Source organism: Rana temporaria, chromosome 8 (genome assembly GCF_905171775.1).
Source record: "Rana temporaria chromosome 8, aRanTem1.1, whole genome shotgun sequence".
Taxonomy (NCBI): Eukaryota; Metazoa; Chordata; class Amphibia; order Anura; family Ranidae; genus Rana; species Rana temporaria.
Genome location: NC_053496.1, coordinates 9,098,133 through 9,120,905, shown reverse-complemented (window position 1 = coordinate 9,120,905; position 22,773 = coordinate 9,098,133). Strand labels below are relative to the sequence as shown.

The 22,773-nt window shown below is 47.6% G+C and overlaps 1 protein-coding gene across 3 annotated transcripts in view; it reads left to right on the top strand.

Moving 5' to 3' along the window:
• The window catches only part of CRTAC1 (cartilage acidic protein 1), a 738,783-nt gene that overhangs the window by 288,248 nt on the left and 427,762 nt on the right, over positions 1-22,773 (top strand). For all 3 annotated transcript variants that reach the window (XM_040361273.1, XM_040361276.1, XM_040361274.1), the window contains exon 3: positions 17,545-17,741. In XM_040361273.1, coding sequence (XP_040217207.1) covers positions 17,545-17,741 — 197 coding nt within the window. The remainder of the gene's footprint in view (positions 1-17,544; positions 17,742-22,773) is intronic.

Below are 22,773 nucleotides of genomic sequence, written 5' to 3'. Positions count from 1 at the left end.
TCTGAAGCATTGGGTCGGTTTTGAGCAGGTTCTTACCTCACATCCAGCTGTATCAATTATGCAGACAACAACATTCATTTTAAGAAATTAATTTAGATTTTTGTTTTTCTCTCATTAGCATCTATAATGAAGAATGCAATCTGTGAGAATAAGAAAAACCACAGACTACATTAACATACGGTGACCCAAATAGTTTGTCTTTTCCACTCCTAAAACATAATCGGCTCTCCACAATGGCCTGCTTTCAGATATCTCATTATTGAATGCATTAATTAAAATGATAAGTAAATATCATCTAATTTTGTAATTAGATGCTTGAATGCAGAAGCACCATCTGCACTTAGAGCCTAAAGCACACTTATTATTATTTTTTTTCTTTCTTTCTGGTTTTAAGAGAAATAAAAGGATGGTTTGATAGCAGGCTTGAAATGGTGCGTCGTTATGAGAGACTGTAATTCAGCGCAGGTTTTAGTTTCCCTCATAACTGACCTTCTGTGCATAGCTATACAAGATGTTTCATTGAACTAACTACTGTTTGCAGAACATTACATCTGTCATCTCCGCTTACTGCAGCTCGCTGTGTAAAGTTTAAGCGACTGGTGGCGGTTAGCAAATTAAACTGGAAGAAGCTGGCACTTGTCGGGGTGGAACAAAATTGCATAAAATTCTTCTGTACGCCAATAAATAAAAACAAAAAAAAAGACATAACAAACATGCTTGTAGGTTAAATGGTGAGAAAAGATTATTAGCTCCTATGGGGTTGGGTCTGGCTTTATGTGTGCCATACAATTTGTTCGTGTTCAAATAAAATTAGTTATTTCAAGAGAAGTTAAAGTGGAGGTTCACCCAAAAAAATCTATTTTTAACATTAGATTGAGGCTAATTACGGGAAGCAGAATCAGGTGTTTTTTTTTTTTTTAAATCAATGCAGTACTTACCGTTTTAGAGATAGATGTTCTCCGTGGCTTCCGGGTATGGTTTGCGGGACTGGGTGTTCCTATTTGATTGACAGCCTTCCGACCGTCGCATACAGCACGTCACGAGTTTCCGAAAGTAGCCGAACGTCGGTGCACAGGCGCCGTATAGAGCCGCACCGACGTTCGGCAACTCGTGACGCGATGTATGCGACCGTCGGAAGGCTGTCAATCAAATAGGAACGCCCAGTCCCGAAGACTAGACATGTGCAGACTGGAATATTTTGTTTCGTTTTCGTTTGGAAAATAAATTTATTTATTTACTCCCGAAAATAGTTTTGATTTATTTCGTTTTTCGTTGGGGAATAGCTTTCGTCCGAAAATCCAATAATACTTGGTTTCTGTCGAATGGTCAAAAGAATATTCGACGGAACGTCAAAACTTTACGTCGAATCGTACATTTCCGTTCGAATATTCCGCCTACAAGAATTCTAATGTTGTATGACTAGTAATAATGTCGAATCTATTTTCTCATAAATCGAAATCTATTCTCTGTAATGTCGAATCTATTATTTCTATAGTGTTGAATCTTTTCTCTATGATGTCGAATCTTTTCTCTATGATGTTGAATCTTTTCTCTATGATGTCAAATCTTTTCTCTATAATGTCGAATCTCTCTATATTGAATTTTTACCGCAACGAAAACGAAAATAAAGCATTTTTTATGTCGGATCTTTCGGTTTTCGTTTCTTGCGCTTTCGTTATGGTTTGTTAAAACGATAACGAAAAAACACGATTTTCAGACGAAAATGCATTCTAACGAAAACGAATGCACATGTCTACCGAAGACCATACCCAGAAGCGGCGGAGAACATCTATCTCTAAAACGGTAAGTACTGCATTGATTTTAAAAAAACACCCGATTCTGCTTCCCGTAATTAGCCTCAATCTAGTGTTAAAAAATTTTTTTTGGGTGAACCCCCGCTTTAAAATCAAAGCACCCTACACTGAGTGATTGGATAGATACATAGACGATGTGCCGTTTCTACTAGGTGGGCGCTCACTACATTGTCATAGGCAAGATTGCCTGTAACCATTAATGTTCCAGCTGCCACTTAATGACGGTCCTGACACATTCCGTATGGTATTTAGTTGGAGTTTAAAGATTTCTCTTGGAAATAGCTCTGGGTTTTGTATCCTTCCTGCTCCTCAGAGATCTTGACACTTGAAATGCTCACCTAAAAATCAGAGCATATGCTGCAGCGGCTGCCTGGCCCTGAATGACGGCTTGTTTAAAGCAAGAACGGTGAAAGCTGGAGCTGTGCGAGTAATTGAACATCTCTGCTGGTTTTCTGTGAAGGCTTGTAAGCCCGTGAAGTTGAGCATATTCTGCGGTTTCTTTGTTTCCAAGTAGAAATTGCTTTAAGACCCAACTCCAAGAAATGTGAAAATGATTCCTTGCAGTGAGGCTGTGCCTGCACTGTACAAGATAATTGCTCATTTAGTCTAGGGGAGAGGAGGTGCGCTTACCCGATCCTCTGCTCCCCCCAGCAGATGGTGCTCCCCAACGCTCCAGCAGTGAACTGTCCCTTGGTAGATTGACCCACACTGCAAGGACTAATTGCTCATTTAGTCTAGAGGAGAGGGGGTGCGCTTACCCGATCCTCTGCTCCCCCCAGCAGCAGGGGTGGATCCAAGGGGGGGGTAACAGGGCAATTGCCACCCCCGAGAAATGACTGTTAGTTGCATAACTTCCGGCGCCCGCCAGTTTGAGCGGGCGGCTCCGCGTGCGAGTGACAGAGCGGCTCCACGGGTGGGTCACAGCGTGAGCTGCCGGGTGCCTCGTCAGCAGATGGTGGTCCCCAACACTCAAGCAGTGAACTGTCCCTTGGTAGATTGACCCACACTGCAAGGACTAATTGCTCATTTAGTCTAGAGAAGAGGAGGTGCGCTTACCTGATCCTCTGCTCCCCCCAGCAGATGGCGCTCCTCAAGCTCCAGCAGTGAACTGTCCCTTGGCAGATTGACCCACACTGCAAGGACTAATTGCTCATTTAGTCTAGAGAAGAGGAGGTGCGCTTACCCTATCCTCTGATCCCCCAGCAGACGGTGCTTCCCAACGCTCCAGCAGTGAACTGTCCATTGGTAGATTGACCCACACTGCAAGGACTAATTGCTCATTTAGTCTAGAGGAGAGGGGGTGCGCTTACCCAATCCTCTGCTCCCCCCAGCAGATGGCGCTCCCCAACTCCCCAGCAGCGAACTGTCCCTTGGTAGATTGACCCACCCTGCAAGGACTAATTGCTCATTTAGTCTAGGGGAGAGGGGGTGCGCTTACCCGATCCTCTGCTCCCCCCAGCAGATGGTGCTCCCCAACACTCAAGCAGTGAACTGTCCCTTGGTAGATTGACTCACACTGCAAGGACTAATTGCTCATTTAGTCTAGAGGAGAGGAGGTGCGCTTACCTGATCCTCTGCTCCCCCCAGCAGCAGGGGTCGATCCAAGGGGGGGCAACGGGGCAATTGCCACCCCCGAGAAATGACTGTTAGTTGCAGAACTTCCGGCTCCACGTGCGAGTGACAGAGCGGCTCCACAGGTGGGTCACAGCGTGAACTGTCCCTTGGTAGATAGACCCACACTGCAAGGACTAATTGCTCATTCAGTCTAGAGGAGAGGGGGTGCGCTTACCTGGTCCTCTGATTCCCCAGCAGATGGTGCACCCCAACGCTCCAACAGTAAACTGTCCCTTGGTAGATTGACCCACACTGCAAGGATTAATTACTCATTTAAAACCGGAAAACAACTGTGATTTCATACCACGCTTAAACAATGCATGAATGTATGTTATTTTCAGTGGCGGTGAGGAGCCAGAGGGGGCGGCGCTCCAGCGCCCTCTATGGTCGGACCGCCACTGGAGCAGACCCTATCAATGGATCACTGCTCTCTGGTAGGCAGAAAACATCAAAATTTACCTAATAGCCTCCCTGGTAAGTAGGGAGACCCAAAATTATGCTCTCTCTCTCTCTAGCACCTACCTAAGAGGGAGCTACACATATATTTGTGTTTTTATGGAGTGCTTGTAGTAAATGTCATTCAACCAGGTGTGTAAGTGGGGCTGAGGCTGTTCTTGGAGTCGAGGCAGAACAGAGAATCCGAATGACCAAGTGGCTCGTGCATGCACGGGTAGAGCTACACCTATATTTGGGATTTTTTTATATTTTCTTTGTACTGCTACTGCTACTTCGGCATTTTCACATCCTGTACAAAGGGGTATAGCCCTCAAGGGCTCAGAAAGTTGTATCTTTCATTGCATTTTTTGTAATTACTGTATCCATGGCTATGTGTAATATTTATATGTTTTCTAATAAATGTTAAATAATACTTTACTATTTTTTATTGTTACGGGGTAGTGCCCTTAAAGTCCCACTCCAGGGGTCTTTCTCTTTATTGATACATTTGGGATGTGGCACACCCTTGATAGTTTTCTCTATCAGAAACCCTTTTCATAGCCCTCAAGGGAAAAGCACCTTGGTGTTTGTGCTCATCTCCTTTGGCAGGACTTAAAGCAGAGGTTCACCCTAAAAACATTTTTCTAACATTACATTGTGCTCACTTCCAACATTGACAGTATGCTGATTTTTTTTTTGCTGTACATACCGTCGTATAGCTATTTTCCCCCCCGGCTTCCGGGTAGTGGCTCCCGCGGGAGTGGGCGTTCCTATGCAGAGGCTAAGTGATTGACGTGATGACAAAAACTCCCCCCCTGGCACATAAGGCACGTCACAAGTTTCCGAAAGAAGCTGAACTGCGAGTCGGCTCTATATGGCGCTATACGGCACCTGCGCACCGATGTTCGGCTTCTTTCGGAAACTGATGACGCGCCTTATGCGCTGGGGGAAGTTTTTGTCATCACGTCAATCACTTAGCCTCTGCATAGGAACGCCCACTCTCACGGGAGCCACTACCCGGAAGCCGGGGGAGGGGGGGGGGATAGCTATACGTCCGTATGTACAGCAAAAAAAAATAAAAAATCAGCATACTGTCAGGCCCCGTACACACGACCGGATCTATCCGCTGGGATTGATCCGCGGATCAGTTCCAGCGGACAAATCCGGCCGTCTGTAGGCCTAGCGGATATTTATCCGCGGAGATTCGTCCGGCCGGTCCATTCCAAGCGGATAGAAATTTCTTACCATGCTAAGAAATCTATCCGCTTGAATCGGGACCAGCGGGTTGATCCGGTGGTCTGCACAGACTCACCGGATCAATCCGTCCGCTCCCCTCCCTCGCATGCGTCGTAATGATTCGACGCATGCGTGGAAGTACTTACCTTCCAGCGTCGCGCACGTCGCCGCGTCATCGTCGCGGCGACGGCGCGACACGTCACCGCGGAGAATTCCGCACGGATTTTGATCCGATGGTGTGTACACGCCATCGGATCCAAATCCGGAGGAGGAATCTCCGCTGGAAACGGTCCAGCGGACCGTTTCCAGCGGAGATCCGGTCGTGTGTACGAGGCCTCAATGTTGGAAGTGAGCACAATGTAATGTTAGAAAAATGTTTTTAGGGTGAACCTCCACTTTAAATCCCAGATGAGTCCCATGGTGAACCACTTGAAGAAAAAAAATTCCAGTGCATACAAAAAAATCCCCAATATGACAGACCCCTAATATCCAGGGCCGTCTTTAACACGGGGCCAAAGGGGCAGCTGCCCCGGGCCCAGTCATTGTTGTGGGGGCCCAAAGCAGCTGCCCCTTGAGTCTGCACTGTCCTCAGATAGCTGATAAGTGGATTTGGCAGGCCCAAGAAAATGTTTGCTCAGGGTCCAATCAATATTAAAATGGCCCTGCTCACGTCTCTCATTGCAGAGTTACAGTATTTTTTCATTTAACTACATTTAGGGTAGAAGTATTATAAAAAAAAAAAATGCACAGTCAGTGGAGCAGAAAGCAGCAGTAATGCTAATTTTTTCTAATCATCTACTTCCTACTGTGGGCCGCATGTAAAAGCGCTTTAACGTTGCCAGCATATTACTACAATGGTAGGGATTTGGGCACTAAGCCAATGTATTTAAGCTTGTTACATGATAATGTGTCAGATATCCTAATTCATAATTCAAGAAATGTTTCCTAACCCAATGACCTACGCCCCAAATGATGGCTATTTAATAAAATGGATTACAGCAGATTTTTTTTGTTTCCCTAAAGCATTTTTTATTTAAATACATACGAAAATCCAGGAACTTTTTTTTACAGCGGTGGATTTTATTTAGCAGAAATATGAATAAAATATGGGGAGTATTAACATCCCATCATTGAAATTGTAATATAGAAATTAGTATCTTTGGACTCTACTCTATATTCTTTTGGAATATTGAAATCTAACGAGTAATCAGCGGGATGCTAGTAGGAGGTTATTTTTTGTATCGCACTCTTTTAAGTATCTAAGGAGAATAAAATTATTAATTTTATTACAAAAAAACAATACACATGGGCCCAGATTCAGGTAGAATCGCGCAATATTTGCGTGGGCAAAGAGCAAAAATTTTTCTCTGCGCCCACGCAAATATTGCGCTTTGCCCGCGATTCACGGAGCAGTAGCTCCGTAAATTGCGCGGGCGCTATGCTAAGTAGCCCTGCGTAAGGGCGCCTAATGTAAATGATCCCGCCGGGGGCGGGAATCATTTAAATTAGGCGCGCTCCCGCGCCGAGCGAACAGCGCATGCTCCGTCGGGAAACTTTCCCGACGTGCATTGCGGCAAATGACGTCGCAAGGACGTCATTTGCTTCTAAGTGAACGTGAATGGCGTCCAGCGCCATTCACGGTTCACTTACGTAAACGACGTAAAATTTGAACGTCGCGAGCGGGAAGCGCAGCTATACTTTAGCATTGGTTGCGCCTGCTATTAGCAGGAGCAGCCTTATGCTAAAGTCGCCGTACGGAAACTCCGTACCTTGCGTGCGCAGGGCCCGCGCAACTTTTGTGAATCGGTGGTAGTATGCAATTTGCATACTATACGCCGATCACAAAGGCCGCGCCCCCTAGCGGCCAACGCAAGAATGCAGCCTGGGATGTGAAGGCATAAGGAGGCTTATGTCTGTCACATCCTAGGCTGCATTCGGTGTAACGAGGTTCCTGAATCAGGAGCACTCGTTACACCGGAGCAAGTAAGCCCTTGCGCCGCGCAACCTATGGTTGCGCGGGCGCAAGTGCTTCTTGAATCTGGCCCATTGAGTTCATTAAAAGCAGAGTGTGTTTACAAACTGTTGTACTGGTATCCCATCAATGATGAATGTCACGTCCTTACATGTTTCGTCATCAATGAGAGATATGGAGGGGGGGAGCTGTGAATCATGATATGTGAGATATTTTTCATGAAGCACCGAATCCATTGTTATGATTACTAATTATATGTATTTATTGTCATTAGAGCTTGCGACGAACCCTCTGTCCTCAAACAGAACTAGATCTGACGTCAATGCTTCCTCTGGTAATCAGCGGGATGCTAGTAGGAGGTTATTTTTTGTATCGCACTCTTTTAAGTATCTAAGGAGAATAAAAATATCAATTTTATTACAAGAAGACAAATACACATTGGGCTAGATTCAGGTATGTTGGCGTAATTTTGTGGCGGCGTAGCGTATCGCATATACGCTACGCCGCCGTAAGTCAAGAGAGGCAAGCGCTGTATTCACAAAGCACTTGCCTCCTAAGTTACGGCGGCGTAGCGTAAATGGTCCGGCGTAAGCGCGCCTAATTCAAATGTGGAACAGGGGGGCGTGTTTTATGTAAATTATTTGTGACCAGACGTGATTGACGTTTTTTACGAACGGACGTGGACATATCCCAGTGTGCATTGCCCCAAAGTACGCCGCAAGGACGTATTGGTTGCGAAGTGAACGTAAATTACGTCCTGCCCCATTCACGGATGACTTAAGCAAACAACGTAAAATTTGAAAATTTTGACGCGGGAACGACGGCCATACCTAACATTGACTAGGCCAGCTATTTGTTCGAATTAACTTTACGCCGGAAAAAGCCTTACGTAAACGACGAAAAAAAATGCGCCGGGCGCACGTACGTTTCTGAATCGGCGTATCTAGTAATTTGCATATTCTACGCCGAACTCAACGGAAACGCCATCTAGCGGCCAGCGTAAATATGCATCCTAAGATACGACGGCGTAGGAGACTTACGGCGCTCGTATCTTAGCCTAATTTAAGCGTATCTGGTTTCCAGAATACGCTTAAATTTACGACGGCAGAGATTCAGAGTTACGCCGGCGTAACTGTACCTGAATCTAGCCCACTGGGTTCATTAAAATTGAAGCAGAGTGTGTTTACAAACTGCTGTGCAGGTATCCATGTACAAAAGATGGTCAGAACTAGATCCGCCGTCAATGCTTCCTCTGTCCAGAGCCAGCCCCATCCAAGACTCTCCAGACCCCCCCCCCCCAGTCAACATATATGAATTTATTATATATTATATGAATTTATTGTCATTAGAGCTTGTGACGAACCCTCTGTCCTTAAACAGAACTAGATCTGACGTCAATGCTTCCTCTGTCCAGAACCAGCCCCATCCAAGACTCTCCAGACCCCCCTAGTCAACAGACAACACCTCAGTGTAGAGTGGCAAAAACAAACTGCTTTATTTTCACACATGAACACAACAGATATATCACTTCAAAACACTTCACTCCCACCCTTGGAAAACAGGGACAACACCTCACTGTAGAGTGACAAAATCTAACTGGTAATCACCGGGATGCTAGTAGGAGGTTATTTTTTGTATCGCACTCGTTTAAGAATCTAAGGAGAATAAAAATTGTAATGTTATTACAAAACAACAAATACACATTGGGTTCATTAAAATTGAAGCAGAGTGTGTTTACAAACTGTTGTGCAGGTATCCATGTACAAAAGGTAGTCAATGATGAATGTCACGTCCTTACATGTTTCGTCATCAATGAGAGATATGGAGGGGGGGAAGCTGTGAATCATGATATGTGAGATATTATTCATGTAGCACTGAATCCATTGTTATGATTACTAATTATATGAATTTATTGTCATTAGAGCTTGTGACGAACCCTCTGTCCTCAAACAGAACTAGATCCGCCGTCAATGCTTCCTCTGTCCAGAGCCAGCCCCATCCAAGACTCTCCAGACCCCCCCCCCCCCCAGTCAATAGACAACACCTCAGTGTAGAGTGGAAAAATCTAACTGGTAATCAGTGGGATGCTAGTAGGAGGTTATTTTTTGTATCGCACTCTTTTAAGTATCTAAGGAGAATAAAAATATATATTTTATTACAAGAAGACAGTGCTTGATTCACAAAGCACTTGCTTGTAAAGTTGCGGCGGCGTAGCGTAAAAGGGGCCTGCGTAAGCGGGCGTAATTCAAATGATCCCGTAGGGGGCGTGGATCATTTAAATTAGGCGCGTTCCCGCGCGGAACGTACTGCGCATGTGCCGTCCCTAAAATTTTCCGACGTGCATTGCGGTAAATGACGTCGCAAGGACGTCATTGGTTTCGACGTGAACGTAAATGGCGTCCAGCGCCATTCACAGACGACTTACGCAAACGACGTAAAATTTTCAAATCGCGACGCGGGAACGACGGCCATACTTAACATTGGCTGCGCCTCCTAATAGCAGGAGCAAAGTTCCCGACAAAAACGACTTACGCAAACGACGTAAAAAACTACCGCCGGGCGCACGTACGTTCGTGAATCGGCGTAAGTATGTAATTTGCATACTCTACGCTGACAACTACGGGAGCGCCACCTAGCGGCCAGCGTCAGAATGCCCCCCCAAGATACGACGGCGTAAGAGACTTATGCCAGTCGTATCTTAGGCTAAAGTCGGCGTATCTAGCTTTCTGAATACAGAAAGTAGATACGCTGGCGCAACTTAGCAATTATGCGGCGTATCTATGGATACGCCGGCGTAATTGCTCTCTGAATCTACCCCATTGAGTTCATTAAAATTGAAGCAGAGTGTGTTTACAAACTGTTGTTCTGGTATTCCATGTTTAAAAGGTGGTCAATGATGAATGTCACGTCCTTACATGTTTCGTCATCAATGAGAGATATGGAGGGGGGGGGGGGCTGTGAATCATGATATGTGAGATATTATTCATGTAGCACTGAATCCATTGTTATGATTACTAATTATATGAATTTATTTTCATTAGAGCTTGTGACGAACCCTCTGTCCTCAAACAGAACTAGATCCGCCGTCAATGTTTCCTCTGTTCAGAACCAGGCCCATCCAAGACTCTCCAGACCGCCCCCAGTCAACAGACAACACCTCAGTGTAGAGTGGCAGAAACAAACTGATTTATTTTCACACATGAACACAACAGATACATCACTTCAAAACACTTCACTCCCACCCTTGGAAAACAGGGACAACACCTCACTGTAGAGTGACAAAATCTAACTAGTAATCAGCGGGATGCTAGTAGGAGGTTATTTTTTGTATCGCACTCGTTTAAGAATCTAAGGAGAATAAAAATTGTAATGTTATTACAAAACAACAAATACACATTGGGTTCATTAAAATTGAAGCAGAGTGTGTTTACAAACTGTTGTGCAGGTATTCCGTGCAGGTAGTCAATGATGAATGTCACGTCCTTATATGTTTCGTCAGGAATGAGATATATGGAGGGGGGAGCTTCGAAAACAGGGCGGGTTAAACTGTCCAATGGCAATGGACACACAGGTCAGGTGTGTTCACACTTCTCATCAGTAAACAGTCTTATCCGCAGGAGGCTGCTGGAGGAATCCCCCCTCCCTCTTTCCTCTCAGCAAGACACTTACACATCCCATAATAGTTGGGGCAGACAGCCACAACAGACAATAGAATGCAGTCACACCCCAAACCATCACAGCAAATAGTACACAACAGCATGAGACAGCACACAATATATATACATATATACAGCATTAGAGACACAGGGTGATTTACACATAAGAGGCATCGGAGGAAGCTGGACACAGAGCCTCCAGAACTCTCCAGGGCAAGCCGAGTTCCACAGACCCCCGACCCAAAGTCACTCCTGTCATAGCTATTTTAGAAACTGGTGGTCTGTATAATGCCCTGAAGAAGCCATTGGTGGCGAAACATTGCTGATTTTATCATCCAATCATGTGCAAGCTAAAATGCTGTTTTTTATTCTCCTTGCATGTCACCCTCAGATCTACAGCGACTGCCATTAAACGCAGCCACTGTGCCCATCAATGTCGCCACTGTGCCCATCAAATGTCCCCACTGTGCCCATCAATTGTCGCCACTGTGCCATCAAACGCAGCCACTGTGCCCATCAATTGTCACCACTGTGCCATCAATTGTCACCACTGTGCCATGCCATCATTTGTTGCCACTATGCCATCGATTGTCGCCACTGTGCCATCAATTGTCGCCACTGTGCCCATCAAATGTCCCCACTGTGCCCATCAATTGTCGCCACTGTGCCATTAAACGCAGCCACTGTGCCCATCACTTGTCGCCACTGTGCCATCAATTGTCACCACTGTGCCATGCCATCGATTGTCGCCACTGTGCCATTGATTGTCGTCACTGTGCCCATCAATTGTCACCACTGTGCCATCAATTGTCGCCACTGTGCCATCAAATGCAGCCGCTGTGCCGTGCCATCAATTGTCGCCACTGTGCCCATCAATTGTCGCCACTGTGCCCATCAATTGCCGCCAGTTTGCCCCCTCAAAAACCGCCAGATTGCTCCCCCCGTCGCCCGGCACTTTCCTTTCTCAGGTCAGCCATCCTCCCTCCACGCTCCCACGATGTCTTCTCCCGAGTCCCGCCCTCGATGTCGCTTCAGTCAATCAGGTTACCAGTAACCAGACCCGGTGAACCTGATTGGCTGAGACGCATGTCAGTGTTAACCTGGGGACGCACCCAGTGCGTCCCCTGGTTAACTATTTGGAAGCTGATTAGAGCCAACAGGCTGTAATCGGAAAGGCACTTCCAAAAAACCAACAAACTGCTGTTATTCAGATGGCCGGCGCTCACCAGGGGGCCGGCCATCTGAATAGTAGGTGGCAGCCGCGGCACCGGCGACAATGCGTGAATCTATGTATTGTAGACCTGAGTGACGCACCGCCACTGCCCTTTAACCACTTAAGGACCGCCTCCTGCACATTTACGTCGGCAGAATGGCACGGCTGGGCACATGCACGTACAGGTAAGTCTTGTGCTAGTGCCCAGCCGTGGGTCGCGGGCGCGCGCCCGCGACCTGGTTCGAAGCTCCGGGACTGCGGGACCCGCGGACCCGATCGTCGCTGGAGTCCCGCGATCGGTCCCCGGAGCTGAAGAACTGGGAGAGCTGTGTGTAAACACAGCTTCCCCGTTCTTCACTGTGGCACCGTCATCGATCGTGTGATCCCTTTTATAGGGACGCACAATCGATGACGTCACACCTACAGCCACACCCCCCTACAGTTATAAACACAGATGAGGTCACACTTAACCCCTTCAGCGCCCTCTTGTGGTTAACTCCCAAACCGCAACTGTCATTTTCACAATAAACAATGCATTTTAAATTCATTTTTTGCTGTGAAAATGTCAATGGTCCCAAAAATGTGTCCAAATTGTCCGAAGTGTCCGCCATAATGTCGCAGTCACGAAAAAAATCGCTGATCGCCGCCATTACTAGTAAAAAAAAAAAATAAACGAATAAAAATGCAATAAAACTATCCCCTATTTTGTAAACGCTATAAATTTTGCGCAAACCAACGGATAAACGCTTATTGCGATATTTTTTTACCAAAAATATGTAGAAGAATACGTATCGGCTTAAACTGAGGAAAACATTTTTTTTTTAATATATATATTTTTGGGGGATATTTATTATAGCAAAAAGTAAAAAATATTGATTTTTTTTTCAAAATTGTCGCTCTATTTTTGTTTATAGCGCAAAAAATAAAAACCGCAGAGGTAATCAAATACCACCAAAAGAAAGCTCTATTTGTGGGGAAAAAAGGACGCCAATTTTGTTTGGGAGCCACGTCGCACGACCGCGCAATTGTCAGTTAAATCGACGCAGTGGCGAATCGCAATACCTGGCCGGGTCCTTTAGCTGCCTAAAGGTCCGGGTCTTAAGTGGTTAATAATATATTAGTAATATATTCAGCACTCTGACCGTCTTCAGAGATCCTGTAAACAGTCATGGGGCGGACGGTAATTATTAAGGTTCGGTCATGAACATCCACTGGTGTGTCCCGTAGATTCCCCCCCCCCCCCCCCCCCAAGGTCTGACCATGAACCATGGCCCGGATTCAGGTAGATTTGCCCCTTAGTTACGGAGGCGCAGGGCAGCGTTTTTGCCCTGCGCCCCCGCAAATTTCCTGCGCTACCCGCGATTCACGGAGCAGTAGCTCCTTAAATTGCGTGTGCGCTGTGTAAACTTGCCCTGCGTAAGGGCGCCTAATGTAAATGATCCCGTAGGGGGCGGGAATCATTTAAATTAGGCGCGCTCCCGCGCCGAGCGTAGAGCGCATGCTCCGTCGGGAAACTTTCCCGATGTGCATTGCGGCAAATGACGTCGCAAGGACGTCATTTGCTTCAAAGTGAACGTGAATGGCGTCCAGCGCCATTCACGAATCACTTACGCAAATTACGTAAAATTCGAACGTCGCGACGCGGGAACGACGGGTATACTTTAGCATTGGCTGCCCCTGCTATTAGAAGGGGCAGCCTTACGCTAAACACGCCGTACGGAAACTACGTAAATTGCGTACGCAGGGCTCGCGCAACATTGTGAATCAGTGTTAGTATGCAATTTGCATAATATACACTGAGCACAATGGGAGCGCCCCCTAGCGGCCATCGCAAGAATGCAGCCTAAGATATGCATGGCATAAGAGCCTTACGCCACGCAGATTTTAGGCTGCAGTCGGCGTTACGATGTTCCTAAATCAGGAGCATTCGTAACGCCGGTGCAAGTAAGCAATTGCGCTGTGTAACCTATGGTTACACAGGCGCAATTGCTTCTTGAATCCGGGCCCATGTTTTTAAGTTGATTACTTCTGCCAACCGGCGTTCCAGCAGCCTGGGATCCAGCGGAGTGTTTGGCAGTCGATGTGCTCAGGAGTAACAGAGGTGAATACATTTGTTTTAATTACCGGCTAACAGTGGAGAATTCTCTAATCGATGTACGCAGCGGCGACACCGTACGGTGGTGGTTTTTCTAAACACGTCGAGTTCACTGGATGGCGGGGGGGGGGGGAGGGGGGAAGCCACGGCAGATTCTGAGGGTCTCGCTGTAATCTCAGGCATTGCCGCTTTACCTGTTTAACTTCACAGCTTCTCCCCGGAATCTCTGCCAAGCCAGACATGGAACGTCGCGCCGAAAATGTTCTCAAATTTATTTAACCGATAAACTGAACTTGAGTAGACGTTACCGACTCGTACAGTGGAGGAAAATGTGTAACCCAAAAACAATTCCAAGAGCCACCCCATTATTGTTTATCGCAACAAAATCTGCATATCAATGAAGCAACTTACATTAAATAAAAAGGCTGAAGGTACATTCTATGCATGAAGGTAAAAAACCTTGTGTGTGCTGCTCCCCCCATGCCCCCCCCCCCAATACTTACCTGAACCCCCTATCGATTCAGCCTCGGCTGTCTCAGGACTCCTTCTCCTCATTGGCTGAAACAGTAGTGGTGTCAGTCACAGCCAGTGAGCCAATGAGGAGAGCGGGGCAGGGCCACAGCTCTATGTGTCTTACGGATGCATAGAGCATGGATGAGGAGCAAGCATCCACCAGTGCCCCCTCTATTTGGGAGCTCATGAAGGGTGAGGAGCAAGGATCACCGGCGGGGGAACCCGAGAAGATGAGGGTCTGTGTCGGCCTCAGTTCACTTCAAGCAGGTTTTGCATCACCATAAAAGTCTAAGGACTTGATTGAAGCTGGTCAAACGCAGGCAAAATAGAGGTTGTTAGAGACAGCCTGGCACCCCACCTGGGTGCTTCCACCATACAGTGCCTCCTGCCCTCCAAACCCTTCCAACAGGCTGAGAGCTAATACCAGCCCTTTAACCCAAGCATCGTACACAGACAAGATGTTGGGGTAAAAACCAAAGGAACGACTCTTTATTAAGACTCAAACACATACGGTACTTTATACCCCCCAGGAGGACATTGCCCTCTTGGGGATATTGGCATGACAATGCAAAATTCAAGCAGCAATCCAATTAACAGCTAACAACGATCTTAGTTAAGGATGAGCCGAACACCCACCACCCCCCCAGTTCGGTTTGCACCAGAACTTTCGAACAGGCAAAAAATTTGATCGAACACACTTGTTACAGAAAACAGGAAAAGCTCCTGATGCGTTTCACACCATATGAAGGTGCTTATTCATAGCTCATGATTTCTCACCCCAGGCTTATACTCGAATCGATAAGTCTTCCCAGTTTTTTGTGGTAAAATGAGGTGCCTCTGCTTATATTCGGTCGGCTTATACTCGAGTATATACGGTAGATGTTTTTTTGGGTGGAACTGCACTTTTAGTGGAATTTTATGGAAGCTCCATAGAGAGCAGATAACTGTAAGTTGTAGAATGTATATGTATATTTTTGTATGGAAAAAAATTGAAAATTAATAAAGATATATATATATATATATATATATATATATATATATATATATATATATATATATATAAAAAGTTGTTGTGGGGGGGGGGGATTTGTGTAAGTAGGGTGAATAAAAGCTGAATAAAAGCCTCTCAAAAGCTTCAGGTGCTGTTAGCGAGCGTTGTCACCCCCTTCGGATCGGAAAACACACTGTGATCCGCAGATTGCCGCGGCTCCGGAGCTAGGCCGAAGCCGCTGCCTTTCCTAATGTTATGGCCGCGGCTCCTGAGCTATGCCGAAGCTGCTGCCTTTCCTAATGTTATGGCCGCGGCTCCTGAGCTATGCCGAAGCCGCGGCCTTTCCTAAGGTTATGGCCGCGGCTTCGGCCTACTTCCGGAGCCGCGGCCATAACGCTAGGAAAGGCCGCGGCTTCGGCCTAGCTCCGGAGCCGCCGCCAGGTGTACCAAGATGGAGGAGCCCGCACTTGTGGGACACACGCTGGGAGTGCCTGTACTGCCCGAGGGGGGGGTCTCTTGCCCTGAGAGGAGGGGGGTCTCTTGCCCTGAGTCTCTTGCCCTGAGAGGAGGGGGGGTCTCTTGCCCTCCCTGAGAGGAGGGGGGGTCTCTTGCCCTGAGAGGAGGGGGGGTCTCTTGCCCTGAGGAGGGGGGGGTCTCTTGCCCTAAGAGGAGGGGGGGGTCTCTTGCCCTGAGAGGAGGGGGGGTCTCTTGCCCTGAGTCTCTTGCCCTGAGAGGAGGGGGGGTCTCTTGCCCTGAGGGGGTACTATAGTTGGTGAGGGCGGGGGTGAACAGTGGGTAAGAGATGTGTATATTACAGTGGGGGGGGGAAGATGTGTATATTACAGTGGGGGAGCCCGCACTCGTGGGACACACGCTGGGATTGCCTGTACTGCCCGAGGTGGGGTCTCTAGCCCTGAGAGGAGGGGGGGTCTCTTGCCCTGAGAGGAGGGGGGGTCTCTTGCCCTGAGTCTCTTGCCCGCACTCGTGGGACACACGCTGGGAGTGCCTGTACTGCCCGAGGGGGGGAGTCTCTTGCCCTGAATGGAGGGGGGGTCTCTTGCCCTGAGTCTCTTGCCCTGAGAGGAGGGGGGTCTCTTGCCCTGAGAGGAGGGGGGGTCTCTTGCCCTGAGAGGAGGGGGGTTTCTTGCCCTGAGAGGAGGGGGGTTTCTTGCCCTGAGTCTCTTGCCCTGAGAGGAGGGGGGGTGTCTGCACCGAGGGGGTACTATAGTTGGTTAGGGCGGGGGTGAACAGTGGGTGAGAGATGTGTATATTACAGTGGGGGAGAATTTTTTTTTTTTTTTTTGCCGATCCGAAAAATTATCCGATCCGTGACTCCTGATCCGAGGAACGATCTAAATCATGAGTTTTTTGATCCATTGCACCCCTACTTTGGAGACACTTTGAGGCACCAAGAAAGTGACACAGGGGATCGTTGTATTTAAGGACAGGAGCTTTGATTGGCTTTCAGAGCCAGGGCAGCCATCACAAATTTTGGGGCCCCTTACACAGCTTTAGGCTTTTAGGCACCCCTGGAGCAGAGAACGGGGTTGGGTCCCGCGAGTTGCTAAAGGTCAGAGGAAAAAAAAAGGGTTGGGGAGGGCAACCAGGCCCCTGTGGACCATCGGGCCCCTTACAGGTGTAATGCCTGTACCCCCCCTGATGGCGGCCCTGTTCAGAGCACTTTAAAAAAGCCTGTCCAATGCCACGTTTTGAAGCAAGTGTAAACGAGGCCATGAAGTCAGCGTTGGCCTTTATCTTATCTCCATCCTCACAGGTTCATTTCAAGTAACAAATGCTCACTTCTAAGTGCAGACGTGGAATGAAAATGTAAAATCTTGACACTTAAAGATTCCCGAATTGTTGGGTGACTCGGCGGCAGTAATGCCTTCCTCCATTAAATTATAGAGATCTAAAGAGCTTTTTGTTCTCTATGACTTGGAAAGAAATGTATTTCTGATTTTTATGGCATTTTAATTTTTCTTCTTTTTTTTTTTTACCTTTGTAGATATAATGGACCCAATCTCGTGTTGAAATACATCAAAGAAAAAGGTCGCCTAGTGAACATAGCGGTGGATGAACGCAGCTCTCCGTATTATCCACTCCGGGATCGCCAGGGCAATGCCATCGGGGTCACCGCCTGTGATATAGATGGCGACGGGCGAGAGGAGATTTATTTTCTGAACACGAACAATGCTTTCTCAGGTAAGAGGAAGGCCGGCGCACATGTGACCCGTATTTCTTGTGTTCTTTACATTGCCGTGTGATCTCTTTACAAAGGGTCAATTAAAAGGGCATTTTTTTACCACCTGCTATTTTCTTTGTAGATGTTTTATATTTACTTACCGGAGTTGTAGCGCCTTCCTCTGTCATCTCTATTCCAGGTTTTCTTATAGAAGTACCTTATATACTCGAGTATAAGCCGAGTTTTTCAGCACATTTTTTTTGTGCTGAAAATGCCCCCCTCGGCTTATACTCGAGTCACCTTTTTGCTCCTGATCTCCTGGATTTTGGGGACCCGGTACCGACCTTTGGGGGAGGTCCCTGTTCCAATTCCTGAGTCCTAGCCATATTCTTTAATGGGAAACCCTAGCCCTAACCCTAACCCCAACCCCAACCCTAACCCCTAAACCTAACCCTAGCTGACCTTCGACCTATGAACTTTAACCCTAAGTGCATCTCCACTTAGTGATTCTCCCCACCCTAAACCCCACTCTTCCCCTACAAGTGTGCAAAGTTTGTTGTCCGGGGGACCAACGGCCGGGGAGCACCGATTTTTAAAAACCGGGCACCCCTTCCATAGACTCCTATGTTAAACTGTAATTTCTCTGGTGAATATGGGGACTTGGTACTGGCCGGTCGAAGGTTCCCTGGACCCGGAACTTGGCGCACATGTAGCCCCATTTCTCCTCTACAAGTGTGAAAAGTTTGTTGTCTGGACACAGTGAGGCATGGACACAGTGAGACATGGACACAGTGAGGCATGCACATGGACACAGTGAGGCATGGGCACAGTGAGGCATGCACATGGACACAGTGAGGCAAAGTGAGGCACAGTGAGACATGCAGATGGACACCCTAGGCCAGGGCTCAAAATTTCAAGTCCTGAGCTACTAGCCAGGCCTCAAGTGTTACACGCCACCAGTTGCCCCACCTAATTCATACACTGCCCTGCGCCTAATTGCACCCGTAAACACGCCCTCATAGATTATCTCATGGAATGACAATGTTTTATGCAGAATTAAGTTACAAAATTAAATATTACCAACAAAAACTTTAACAAAATGGGACATGGCACTGTGGGCAGACCAGAGGGACAGGGCACTGTGGGCAGACCAGAGGAACAGGGCACTAGAACTGGGTCTCTTCCCCATTCTCTTGCTGTCTCCTCTGCAGCTCCCATCCATCCTCTCTCTCTCTCCCATTCATCTCATCATCAGGAGCCTGTGTGTGCGGCTCCACGCTTGCATGTCCCCACTTCCCCCTTTTATTCAGGCTGGCAGAGAGGAGAGGAGCTGCAGCACAGCAGGAGGGAGTACAATCCAGCGCTGAGATCCACACAACTGCACAGCCATTGACACCATAGCACAGCGCACACTGACAGCGCACAGCACACATTGAGACCAGTCTGCTCACAGTGCTCAGGCTGAACTGTTGGACACTTACATAGAGCACAAGGAGAAGAAAACTGCACAAACTAGAAGGCTGCCGCTCTCATGTCAGGGCAACTTTCAGTGAGCGCTGCACCGGAGTGGCAATTTTTGCAATCCTCCACCTGACTAATTACTTTCTGCTCTCCAGCTACATTGGTCGGGGCCGGGGGGAGGGGGGCAGGCTCAGAGAGGTCATACTGTTAGGTACCATGGCTTAATGAGAATTGTAAGTAGAGCACCTGTGTACTGCTCTGCCTGTGCGTGGCTCACCAGACTTTTCCCGAGCATGCACCTTTCCTCTTCGGCCGCCAATCTCATCGGGACTCTAAGTGTAGGCACAGATTGAAGGGACATTGGTCATGCAGCCCTGTCATCACTCGCCCCCAGCTTAAATCCACTCGCCAAATGCTAGTAGGCGAGTGGAAATTTTGAGGGTTGCCCTAGGCTTATACACGAGTCAATACGTTTTCCCAGTTTTTTTTTGTGGTAAAATTAGGTGCCACAGCTTATCCTCGGGTCGGCTTGTACTCGAATATATACGGTAATTCTCTCCAGGATTCTTCTATATAACACTGTAAAAGGATGTGATCTCCTTATATACATTCCCTAGTGGTTTGCTTGCAGGATTGGCCCACGTCAGGGGTCAAGTCCTGGGGAAAAAAGTGTGGGAACTCCCACCCAACATCCACTCCCCCATAAAAAAAAAAAAAAAAATGATACGCTCATATGCATAATTACTAAAGCACATGTTGTTGTTTTTTTTAAGCAAGTTCTTTCTAAATCCCGCGATAACTCGCGGCAGACCTCCGCAATGTCTCCTGGGAACAATGACAAAAGCGGCCAGTAACATAAAGGATTACTAAGGTTCTCCTGCCCCTGACAGTGACTCGAGCTGGGCATCGCCGCTTAGTGAAGGATTTGCTCGGGTGGCTCGGCTTCTCTAGTCCTGCAAAGGGAACTGCGTTCCTGCTGTAAAAAAAAGTGCAGGAACTCGTTCCCACGCGTTCCCGCAGGACTTGAGCCCTGGCCCACGTTCAAGTTTTAAGAAAACTGTCCATATTCTGCCCTCCTTTTCATGTAATCTAATGGCAGTTTTGAGCTACTTCAAATGGTTTAAAATGTGAATTTGGTATCTTCCTCTGTCCTCCCCTCCTGTTTAGTGCTGATTGGTTCAGTCGTGGCTAGACCCCTGTTTTGGATTCAGACAAGTGTCTGTACAAGTTGGTATCTGCACCTGGCTTAATTTCGAGTGTAAATATACGTGCACGTCAGTGGCGGCTGGTGCTCCCCACACAGGTTTCTTCCTGTGGGGGGAGTGAGACGTTTAGGGCATTTGATTTGGAGTAGTTAATTTTAAGATTTGATAGGTCTCCAAGATGTTGTAAGGAGAGTAGGATGTCGTCAGTGAAGGCCGCAACTTTAAAATCTCTATTCGCTATGGAAATTCCTTTGATATCTGGGTTGGCGCTCAGTCTGCTTAGGGGGGGTTCTAGCGACAAGATGAAGATCAGGGGGGATAATGGGTCCCTTGTCCCATTGCTTATAGAGAAGGCGTTCGACAGGTGGCCATTCAATTTCACCCTTGCTGAGGGAGTAGTACCGTATTTATCGGGGTATTGCGCGCTCCGGCGTATACCGCGCACCCCTAAAGTGGACCCGCATTCCTGTGGAAAAAAGATTTTTGTACTTACAGTTTTGGTGTCTTGCGCGGCGTCCATCGGCGGCCTCGTCGGGTCCGGCGTCCGTCTGCGGCTTTGGGTGTCCTCTTCGTCGGGTCCGGCGTCCTTCTACGGCGTCCTCCCCACTCGTTTCCCGCTTTCCCGCGCCGAGTTTGAATACTGCGCGGGCATATACCGAGCGCAGTACACTCATGTATAGTCGGGCAGGCTCGGCTACTCTCGCGCTCACGTCCTATACGTCCAGGACGTGAGCGCGAGAGGAGCCGAGCCTGCCCGACTATACACGAATGTACTGCACTCGGTATATGCCGGCGCAGTACACTCGTGTATAGTCGGGCAGGTTCGGCTCCTCTCGCGCTCACGTCCTGTACGTCCAGGACGTGAGCGCGAGAGGAGTCGAGACTGCCCGACTATACACGAGTGTACTACGCTCGGTATATGCCGGCGCCGTATTCAAACTCGGCGTGGGAAAGCGGGTATCGGCGTATATCGCGCACCCACGATTTTGCCCTGATTTTCAGGGCAAAAAAGTGTGCGGTATACGCCGATAAATACGGTATATAAAGCATTGATATGTGTATACAGTACATACGAGGTAGAAAACCCACTCCTTTCAGTACCTCTTGCATGTAATCCCAGGCCACCCTGTCGAACGCCTTCTCAACGTCAAGGGAGAAGAAAAACCCTTGGGTCTCAGAAGAGGTAAGCCAGTGATGTAGATTTAGTATGCGTATGGTGTTGTCCCTAGCCTCCCTACCCCGTATGAAGCCTACTAGATCAGGTGAGATGAGACTGGGAATGAGAGGGAGTAACCTGTTGGCTAGCATCTTGGCATAGAGTTAAATATCCACATTAAGCAAGCAATGGGTCTATAGTTGGATACTTGTGTAGGGTCTTTACCTTCCTTCAGGATAACTGCCATGTGGGTTTCTAACAAGCCCCAACTGTGTGCATTGCATGTGGTTGCAGGGAGTTTGCTGCACTTATCTATTTGCTTTAGTCTGTATTGTTTGTATGGCTGGCCACCCGTCGATCGCTACATGTCCGGTAAATTTTGCTGCAGGCACAAAGCATATCATTGGACCTGCAGCATGTAAACAGCTCTCAAATAAACAATAGTATATAGAGTTGCGCTTAAAACACCAGTGAAAAATTGTTGCAAAAATAAGATAAATGCAATAAAAAGTCAAAATATGATAAAAATAATTCTTTCAACAGTATACACACCATCCGTCACCATACGTGATTCTTAACCTACCACCTTAAAGAGTGCTCGCTTACCAGCTTGCACTATTATGGAAGGTCAGTGACACTTGTGGCTCAAAACCCAGCCAGGGCCTTTATCCATCTAAGGAATCTTGTGGGGCATAGAGATCCACCCTCAAGTTAGCATGATCACGGGAGATCCAGCTTGCACAGACCTCCTATTACGGAAGGTCAGTGATACTTACAGCTCAAAACCCAGCTAGGTCCTTTATCCATCCAAGGGAACTTGTGGGGCATAGAGATCCACCCTCAAGATGGCACGATCATGGGGGATCCAGCTTGCATGGACCTCCTATTATGGAAAGGTCAGTGATACTTACAGCTCAAAACCGAGCCAGTGCCTTTATACATCCAAGGGAACTTGTGGGGCACAGAGATCACCCCTAAAGGTGGCATGATCACGGGAGATCCAGCCTGCACTTATCTCCTATGGTGGAAAGTCAGTGATACTTACAGCTCAAAACCCAGCCAGGGCCTTTATCCATCCAAGGGATCTTGTGGGGCATAGAGATCCACCCTCAAGATGACATGATCAAGGGAGATCTAGCTTGCACACATCTTCTATCATGGAAGGTCAGAGGCACTTGTGACTCAAAACCCAGACAGGGCCTTAAACCATTCAAGCACACTTATGGGGCA